The following is a 10,348-nucleotide window of genomic DNA, read 5'->3' as shown; positions in this document are numbered from 1 at the left end:
CGCCTGTGAGATTATTTTTAATTTCATGCTAGAGGTAGTTAAGTAGAAAAGATTTAGTTCCTCCTGGCAGCAGTAGGAGCCAACTAAGGTAGAAAGGAGAAAAGGTACACCTGCTAGCTTTGGAGCCTCCAACTCAATTTTAGGCCACCAATCACATTTCACTAGGCCTGGAGGGGGTCTGCATTATAGACAAGTTCCAAATCTTGTGCAAATTAACCCTACAAGACTACACAAACTTCAAATATCTTTAGAATACGTTTTTTTAGAAAGCTTGACTCGTACACATTTTTCAACATCTCTACTCAAGCTCCACCTCTTGGTGATGCTTTCCTGACACTCCTGGTACTCCTACTCCTACTGCAGGTGGCAGAGCCACACCCCAGCTCTGCATACCACCCCACTTTGGAGCCCCTCGCTTTAGTGCACATCTGTCTCCCACCTTGGTGGAGGACACCTTCATGCCTCCAGAGCCTAATATGTTATTTGAAGATAGGAGACAAAGTTTAGTGAATGAATGAAAAAGTAATTCCCCCAGGGCCCCTGAGCCTCCATGATTTTAGATGGTTACAGTTTTGCAAGCTTTTAATGAAGGGATTCTCATCTAGGGCTCCTTAAATTCTTCAGGCAGGTTTATGAAGCCCACACATAATGTTAATATTTGTTTATCTTTACCAGATTCTCTTAAAGTCCGTAGTACTAAAATGGTTAAGGACTGGGGCTTCCAGGGCATCTTTCTGGGTCAAAGCCATGGGGAGTCACTATGAGGCACTGCAGAGGTGAGGTGGGGTCTGCCAGGCTGCCTCTCACATGTTGTATTTTTCCTCTTAGCTTTAGCTCTGCCAAAATGATATGTGCATTCCAATCCCTCATTATTTCTCTCATCCTAACATCTGTGTGTGGGAACAGCAGCCTGGTGGATCAGCCTGAGAAAGGAAGGGAGAGTTCTAAGTCTGTGGATCCCCAATGGGGACAGTTAAATAGCAAAAACCTGAGCATGCCCCTTCTTCCTGCTGACTTCCACAAGGAAAACACAGTCACCAACGACTGGATCACAGAGGGGGAAGAGGATGAGGATTATCTGGATTTTGAGAAGATATTCGGTGAAGATGATAACTACATTGACATCATCGATGTGGTTTTGCCAACAGATTTTGGCAGCATCCTCCAGCTCTTCCACGGCAAGAGCCGGATCCAGCGTCTTAACATCCTCAACGCAAAGTTTGCTTTCAACCTTTATCGAGCACTGAAGGAGCAGACCAGTACTTCCGACAACATCTTCATAGCCCCTGTGGGCATTTCTACTGCCATGGGTATGATTTCCTTGGGCCTGCAGGGGGAGACTCATGAACAAGTGCACTCAGTTTTGCATTTTAAAGACTTTGTCAATGCCAGCAGCAAGTACGAGATCATGACCATTCACAATCTCTTCCGTAAACTGACTCATCGCCTCTTCAGGAGGAACTTTGGGTACACACTGCGGTCAGTCAATGACCTTTTTGTTCAGAAGCAATTTCCAATCCTGGATGACTTCAAAACTAAAGTCAAAGAATACTACTTTGCTGAGGCCCAAGCAGCTGACTTCTCAGACCCTGTCTTTATATCGAAAACCAACAACCACATCCTGAAGCTCACCAAGGGACTCATCAAAGATGCTCTGGAGAATATAGACCCAGCCACTCAGATGATGATTCTAAACTGCATCTACTTTAAAGGTAAGAAATAGCTTTATGTTTCTCAAAGCAAAGTCACAACATACTCTTAGTATGCATGCAGGTGGACTGAATACCAAGAACTGTATTCTAGCTCTGATTTACCCAGGAAACCAAGATATAAGTTCAGCTCACAGGGACAGGGAAGATCGTGATGAAGTGACGATAGAAGCGGATGCTTACTGAGCCCTAACTTCATGCTTTACATTGACTGAGCCTTCGCCACAACCTTGTGAGGTCAAAACTATTATTAGTGTCCTCATTTTTCAAATGGAGTCATCAAGGTACAGGGAAGTAAAATGACACTCCACATGCACAGCTAATTAGAGGCAGAACCAGGGTGTCACCCCAGGTAGGCCATCTCTAGTACTTTGCTAAACTGGAAAAAATAACACGAGAAACTTTTTAGCATTTGGTCAGCCTGTTTTTTTTTTTTTTTTTACCCCTCTTTACTTCTCCCCATTGCCACTTCCACCCCTGACCTATGGATGTTGCCATTTCCCCTTAAGAACTGGATCTCTGAAGGCGGGGCGTCACCTCCCACACACTCGCGGCATGCACCCGGGGCCTGGCGCTGGTGCACCCAGGGTATGGTTTGTGGCTCTACCTGGGGGGCAAACCCAGGACCTTCTGCGTGTAAAGCAGACCTGTTAACCGCTACACTATGGAGGCACCCCAGGTTTTTTGTTTTCTTTTTTTTTCATTTCTTTGCCCAATTATTAGTAAGCAAGAATATGAATAAAACGCAGAAGAAAGGTGTCTGAAAACTGTTCAGCTTGAGTAACTCACATTAACACCTATAACTCTTTTGGGGACACTTCTGCACTAATGGGCAGGTGTAGAGGAAATAAACCAGTATTTCTAGAGCAACTGTTCTGGACTATGCACCAAGGCACTTTTTAAAGAGGATACCCCAACTCATTATACACACACAGGACCCCTAGAGTCCTAGAAATAAATGGGCAGGGATGGCTTGTAAAATCCAAACCTCTTTTAATATGCCCTCACTGGAACCTGAACCAGAAGAAACCTCTACGTCATTCTATAAGCCTAGAGAGCTGGAGGGCAGAGAAAAGGAATGAGTCAGCATCACAAATGGTTGCTGTGACACAAACCACTCTCCTCTCTACTATCAAGAACTAGTGGGCACCATCTAGGGTCAGTCCCCAAGGCCTGGGAGGCCCCCCTTCCTGGGCAGTTAGCTTTAGTGCTGTTTATAGCAGCCCACAGAGGTAAAGGACTGAGGCCCTCTCCTGGCTGCTGTTTGGGGCCAGCCCTCCCCCTCCCAACCTGCCAATACACCGCTCTGAGCCTGTGCCAAGGCCTTCCAACAGCTGTGCCAGGCAGACATTCTGCTAGATGGGCAAAAAGAGGGCTGAAAAAGCCAAGCCCACAGGAATGGCATGGAGGCTGAGGCGGGCTCCTGGGCTTCCTCCCGTAAAAGGTTCAGCACAACGCTGGCCTCATGGTGGGTGGAATTAAAGGCTGAGGCTCTAACAGGCTTGTGACAGACAGACACACACTATATATGTATCCCCTGCTTTCCGCGAGTTTGCGTTACATCACTTTGCTTTTAAAAAAGACCTACGTTAAAACAGTAACAGCTTTTTTCGTAAAGGCAAAAATCCTCTTTGGATTTCTTTCAGTTAAAGAAAATAGGTACTCTTCGCTTTACCCCATTTCAGCTTATGAAAGTTTTCACAGGCCTGCTCTACTTTCAGATAGTGGGGGAAACCTGTATATATGAACACAGACATATCCTTTTTGCTACTGGCTATCAGTACAAGTTTTGGAAGTGAGTAAATTGCAATCCAAGCCCAGGCTTTACCACCCCTTATTTGTGTGGCTTCAGGTAAGTCATTCACCATCTCTGTGACTCTATTTCCTCACTTTTATCATGGAGATAATAACACCTACTCTGATAGGGCCATGGACAGCACTGGCAAGAGGTAGTGATGCTGATGCCACATTTAGCCCAGTGTGTGGCATGTGGCAAAAGCTCAATGAACCTGAATGAGTAAAACTGTAGATTCCAATATTATTAAGTGTATATGATATTGCTAGTGACATTTATTTTACTTCTACAAGCAATTAACTTCCGTTTAGGAATGACTTTAGAACAGGCCAATGGAAGCCATTTGGGCAGCACCAAAGTTTTCAGTTCTATTGGTCTATGGGTCACCCCTGGGCCCTTAGAGCCTCTGAATAAAGCTCGCTAGGTATTTAGGAGCAGGCAGAAACACACAGCAGCAAGCCATTCTCACCAGAAAAGGGCTGGAGAAACAGGACAATCAGTTTATAATCTCCTAAACTGAATAACCAGTGTCTCACTAAATTGTAAAGGTGGCAAATATATGTGCTTCTTTATCCCATCATATTAGAAAGGTCACTTAATTTAGTCCTGGGAATCAGAGGGATGAAATACTAGTAATGTTCAATCTTTCATGGATGCTTACCAAAGAAGAAGAAAGTCTAAAAGAGCAATTTTAATTTCTAGTTCCCAAATTTGTTACTAATCTGATTTTAATTTCAAATGTTATACCCACTTTAAAAAGCAGAATAAAAAGAGAGGTTTGGCTTCAGCAGGAAGTCAAAGGAAAGAACCCTGGGAGACACGAGACAGTTCCGGCATGACCAGAAGAGCAGTAATTCTCAACCGGGGACAATTATGCTCTCGGGACAAATGTTAGGAGACATTTGTGGTTGTCACAATCTGGAGAAGAGAGGGAAGCACTCCTGGCATCTAGGGGATAGTTTCAGAAGTTAGGCCAGGGATGTTGCTAAACATCCTATAATGCACAGGATAGCTGCCCATTACAGAGAACTGCCCAAGCGTCAATAGTGCTGAGAAGCCCTGGGCGAAGGCCAGCTCAGAGAGGAGGAAATCTAACTACAGAGGCAGGTGGTAGTTAAACCTCCTCCCAAAGACTTGTCTGCTTATCTCATCCAGCTGTTAAACCCACCAGCTGGAAACCTTGAACAAGTTACTTTGCTTTTTTGTGCCTGTTTCCTCATTTGTACAATGAGACTAATAATAAAAAGTACCCACCCACCCCCATATGGTTGCTAGAGAAAACGAGTTAGTACAGGAAAGGTACTTACAACATTGCCAGGCCTCAACTCTCAAGTATCCATCATTACTAGCTACTAGCATCTTGGAGCTGAAATAGTCATGTGCTTCTTCCTGGATATGCAGCACTGCACCCAAATCAAAAGCAAAGACCTTGATGGCAGCATTGCATCATCACCAATGCATCTTGCTAGTCACTACAGAATTGCAGAGTGTGAGGGATGGAAGTGATCAAAACAGAGCTGCCATCAACTCAAAGCTACTTATTTTACAGATGAACAAGTGGTGGCCCAGGCGAGTTAGGTGTCTTGCTAAAGTCAAATAACTAGTTAGTGTAAGAATCTGACCCAGAATCTACTCTGGTCTATTTAATCTCTCCATCATTATCATGCTTCCTGCAAGCATGTTATTAGCATTCTGACCATCGTAGAATCCTCTAAAACAGTAATTCTCTAAGTGTGATCTACAGATCAGGGGCATCAGCATCACCTGGGAACTTATTAGAAATCCAAGTTCTTGGCCTAACCCAGACTTTCGGGATCAAAGACTCTGGGAGTGGGACCTGATGTATGAACATGCCTTCCAGGGGCTTCCGATGCATGTTACATGTGAGGACCATGGCTCTAAAAGAACTTTTCAAAAAAGCCTTGTTCCTGTTGACTTTACAGGATCATGGGTGAAAAAATTCCCAACAGAAATGACACACAACCACAACTTCCGGCTGAATGAGCGAGAGGTGGTCAAGGTTTCCATGATGCAGACCAAGGGAAACTTCCTGGTGGCAAATGACCAGGAGCTGGACTGTGATGTCCTGCAGCTGGAGTATGTGGGGGGCATCAGCATGCTAATTGTGGTCCCACATAAGCTGTCTGGGATGAAGACCCTCGAGACACAGCTGACACCCCAGGTGGTGGAGAGATGGCAGAAAAGCATGACAAACAGGTACTTTGGGTTGAGTGTTTGTTTGTTTGTTTTATTTCCCGGATCCTGAGGGAGCCCAGGAATAGTGGAACCTTGGTCATTTTTTTAAAAAAGGAGAAGTATTATGAATACCCAGGAACTGCCACAGTGGGCCACTCTATTAATTCAGCTCAAATTTCTTTCGGTGAGAGGCAATCAGAATATCTGTGAGAAACACATCTGCTCTCCATAGTGAGTTTCAGAAATTAGGCACAGGTGACAAAGATCCAGCTTGGAAACAATCCTGGCTCTGATTCTGAGTCCCAGCTTGTAAAAGTGGCATGATCCCTTAAGTCTCCAAGGTTGCTGGAGGAAATATATAGAAAAGCAATGTCAAGCATTCCTCACAGCACCTGGAACCTGGGAGGTGTCCAACAAAGATGAAATTTCCCCTCTCCCTCCCCAAGAAATCCTGAGGTGTTCTTAACTCATTAAGGACATGTCATTCATGATTTTCCTCTATTGTTATTTATTACTCCATAGTCAAAACCACAGGTTTTAAATATTTACTAACATTATTATTTGGCTCATGGCAGAAAATGGAGAAGTCACATTTCTGTTTCACTGTATGCTGGCTAGGCCCATATTAAGAGGTGAATCTGGTGTGAATCTCCTTTCAGGACAAGAATACAAAGAAATGCAATAAACTGAAAAGCAGGCTCTTAGAGGAAAGTATTTACCCAGGTAGCCAATTAGTCATCAAGCCCTGTCAATTTTTCCTTAAAAATATCCCTCTGTACTTGTCTCTTACCTGACCTCACTATCCATGACCTTCTACCCTGAGCCTAGGGAGGCCTAACCAGCCTGTCTGTTTCCATTCCTCAGTCCACTCCAGCACTAGCCACCAGAACAGCATTCCGACGACACCATCTCCATCTACTTCTTCTCATAAACTCTCTGTGGACCCCCACCCATTGGACACAGCCCAGTTTCCCGGCCTGGCCCACAGACACAGCCCAATCCAGCCTGCTCTGCTCTCTCTCACCTCCTCCTTTCCTTTCCCCTCCCCTCCTGCCCACTGCCCTCCTGCACCCCAGCCAGACCACAGCCACACACTATCTCTAGGCCTTTGCTCACTCAGTGAGCCCACGCATCTCTCAAGCTGTAGGCCACCTTCTAGGCCACAGGAATACCTCTCTTTTAATAGACCTGTTCTAGTTGGTCAGACATTAACATACCAATTTTTGTTTTCACTGCTTCACATATGAGCATCTTGGCTCGCTAACAGGAAAGCAAGCTCTTGGGAAGCGGGGAAGACATATGACATCTCTTTACCCCCGGGAGGGGTAGATTTGGCCCAAAAGCACTATTGCTGCTGTTCATCCAGTTAAGGACTGAATGAGCTGTGGCAAGGACAGAATGCTTGGCACTGTCTGGTATATAAAGAGTTCTTTTTTTTAAAGTACACTGACCAGATATTCAACTCCTTAATAAAATAAGAAACACCTGAAATCAGGGACCCAAACAAGGGATTTTAGATACCTTCTCAAACCATAAACCAGTAAAGTTCTGCTGCTGACCTGGAAGACAGGACGTGAACCACATGGTATGGAGGAAATGACCACACAGCAGTACCCACGCCTCAGTTTTCTGTAACTGGAATTACAATGGGATGGTCTTTACAAAATTCTAAACTGACAGTACCAGGATATGATATTAACAAGTGCTATATCAATTTTGAAGAAGAAACATGATTCTTTTGTAACTTGTGGCTCATAAAACTGGGCCTCCTTTTCTTCTCTGATTAGAACGCGAGAGGTGCTCTTGCCTAAATTCAAGCTGGAGAAGAACTACAACCTGGTGGAGGCTCTGAAGTCAATGGGGGTCACAGCGCTGTTTGATGAAAACAGCAACATGACAAGCATCTCAGACCAAAGAATCACCATGAACCTGGTAACCTCCCTTCTCCGCCCTCTGCACCTATCCCCAGGGTCTGTCCCCAGCAAAGCCTCCCTGCTGCCTGGCCTGGCTGCACAGCTCATGGGTACTGGGTCTGCTCCCTCTGTGTCTACCAGATACTGAGCGGGCAGGGTGGTCTGTCTCATGGAGCAGCCTGAGGGTGAGCCCCATTCCTGCTGATGCCAAAGAGCGAGAAAGCATGTGCTCCACTTTGTGAAATAGCCACTCCCAGCTAAATCGTGAAAGACCTGCTAAACACATGCAGACACTGCACCACCTGCATGTTGAACTTAACACACCAATGATAGGCACTCCACAAAAAAGAACATCAGTCCAAATAATGTGCAGATCCAGGCCCCATCTTTTTCATGGCAGCACACCCCAGGACATGGGGCCTGCAGGTTGTCTTGGCTCACAGACTGCTTATACTGTGACCACCAGCAAGAGTGACTAAGATGCTAGTTTAAAGATGAGTACTGTTTTAAATAACGTGGCTTCTAAATATAATTACCATACCTGACAGGTAATTAGGGAGCATTTCAAGAGTTATTCTGACCAGCAGTGGTCTGTACCTTGTATGTGGTCTTTTGATCCGTTCCCTGAATGAGATGGGACTCCACCATATTTTCTATCCCTCTGTGTGCCAACTGATGGAATGTGACAACTTTCCTTTCCATTTTGAAACAGTTCAAACACCAAGGTACCATCACGGTGAATGAGGAGGGCACTCAAGCTGCCGCCGTGACCGCGGTGGGCTTCATGCCACTGTCCACCCAAGTCCATTTCACTGCTGACCGCCCCTTCCTGTTCCTCGTCTACGAGCACCGCACCAGTTGCCTGCTCTTCATGGGGAGGGTTGCCAACCCCACCAAGTCTTAAAGGTGAAGGTCTGTGTGTCTCAAGTGTTCTGGGAGCACTGTAATTGTTTCCATTCTAACAATGAGAACAGATTTTTGGCATCATGACCTTTGTGGTTTACACTACCACTCTGAAATCGAGGCCCATATGAGAGAAGAAATTTACCAACAACCGAGAAGCTCACTGGAATCAATTCTGCATAGTAAACAATGCTGCCAGTTCACAGAAGTTAATGTACTTGTAGTGTTTCAGCTGTTATCTAGGGCAGGGGTCCCCATACCCCGGGGGCAGCAGACCAGTATTGGTCAGTGGCCTGTTAGGAACCAGTCTGCACAGCAGGAGGTGAGTGGCGGGCAGGCAAACAAAGCTTCATCTGTATTTGCAACCGCTCCCCAGTGCTAGCATCACTGCCTCAGCTCCACCTCAGATCATCAGACATTAGATTCTCATAGGAGCACCGGTCTCTGGGGCCCAAGGGTTGGGGACCACTGACTTAGAGGGTGTTAGCAACATACAGACTGGCTTACCTCCCATCTCCTCAGAGCCTCTCTCCCTGGGCACCTCCTTCCCCACTGGAGCCTCATCCTTGCACATCTGGCTCTATTACTCTAAGCCTCAACCAAGGCTCCTCACCTAAATGCAAAATACTGAAATGAGCAAAATGACTAATTGCTCACCTTTCCCAAGGATGGTGTATAGCTGGCACCATGTCTAGGAGAAACCACTTTGTGATATTCAAGGGGTGCCCTGGGCATTAGGGCTTAAGTCTAGCAAGGCCCAACCCTCCGAACTGATGCTAATGTCATCTGTACTCCTGCTGTCACCTCACTGCTGCCCAGAGGACAGCGTGTACATGTGGCCTTGCCTTCTACCCGAGATAAATAAATATCACTACTTTTACTATGTATCTGTTATAATTCTAATTTTTGAAGCTCAGAAAACTAAGAAAGGCCAAATTCAAAGTAGCTGACATCCCCAGAAACGACAGGTTGAGGAAAAGTAACTTGAGTTCTCTAGTGACTCATGTGCTACATCAAGGCACATTCTCAGGTGAGTGTTGCTAACACCTGAGGGCAGGGCTGCTGTGGATGGGGCTGCGTGGGGAATTCCTGAAATGCCAGTCTTTATGTGGAGCACATATTTTGGCTTTCATTCTTGGACGCAGGGAAACCTCAGACATGCTCCTGTCTGGTCTGATAAATCAGGTGATGTCTGAGGAATAAATTTCTGGATTCTTCACTATCTGAATAAGACAAATGGAATCCAAAGAGGCTGCTCAGAATTCAAGAGTGCCGGCATCTCTGCAGTGCCAGGATGATGCACAGGGCTGGGGAGAGCATCATAAGTGCTGTGTGTGCAACTGTCCAAATGTGACCCCTTCAGCCCTGCAGGAGAGGCTTTCTCTTCCACTCTCTGCAAAGGAGGAAGATCAGGTTCGCAGGGCACCAAAACCCGCCAAGATGCCACTGCAGTGAGTGGTGGGCCAAGGTTCAAGCGTAGGTTGGCCTGACTCCAGGGTCACACGTAAAGTCTTGTCACAGTGTTTATGACACAGTGAGACCAATACCAGTCATGGGGCAGCAAAAGGGAAGCAGCTAGCACTCCCCAATTAGGGGGCACTGTGATGGGTGGGCCCTAGGTTATCTTATACCAACCCAGAGAGGTTGACACTATTTTTGCAGTTGAAGAAACAACGAGGGCTCATAGAAGTAGTCTGACCCAAGCCTGAATTCAAACCCAGGCCCAGTTTTTCACTGCTAACCGTCTCCGCCTGCCCCTGTCCCAACTTTCTGCACCAGGGCCTTTGCCTCCACGATCTCCTGATCAGTAAGGGTTGAGGCCAAGTCTTTCC

The 10,348-nt window shown here is 46.0% G+C and overlaps 2 protein-coding genes across 2 annotated transcripts in view; one reads left to right on the top strand and one right to left on the bottom strand.

Moving 5' to 3' along the window:
- The window catches only part of SERPIND1 (serpin family D member 1), an 11,063-nt gene extending 2,339 nt beyond the window's left edge, over positions 1-8,724 (top strand). The window contains 4 exon segments of the mRNA XM_011355940.2: positions 829-1,712; positions 5,448-5,721; positions 7,488-7,632; positions 8,326-8,724. Of these exon segments, the coding sequence (XP_011354242.1) occupies positions 829-1,712; positions 5,448-5,721; positions 7,488-7,632; positions 8,326-8,517 (1,495 nt within the window). The 3' untranslated portion in view covers positions 8,518-8,724.
- Positions 1-10,348, bottom strand: part of PI4KA (phosphatidylinositol 4-kinase alpha) — a 129,322-nt gene that overhangs the window by 53,776 nt on the left and 65,198 nt on the right. The gene's annotated exons all lie outside the window — the stretch shown is intronic.

Source organism: Pteropus vampyrus, unplaced genomic scaffold, assembly GCF_000151845.1.
Source record: "Pteropus vampyrus isolate Shadow unplaced genomic scaffold, Pvam_2.0 Scaffold23, whole genome shotgun sequence".
Classification (NCBI taxonomy): Eukaryota; Metazoa; Chordata; class Mammalia; order Chiroptera; family Pteropodidae; genus Pteropus; species Pteropus vampyrus.
Note: the sequence above shows the minus strand (reverse complement) of the source record. Positions and strands in the feature narration are given on the sequence as shown.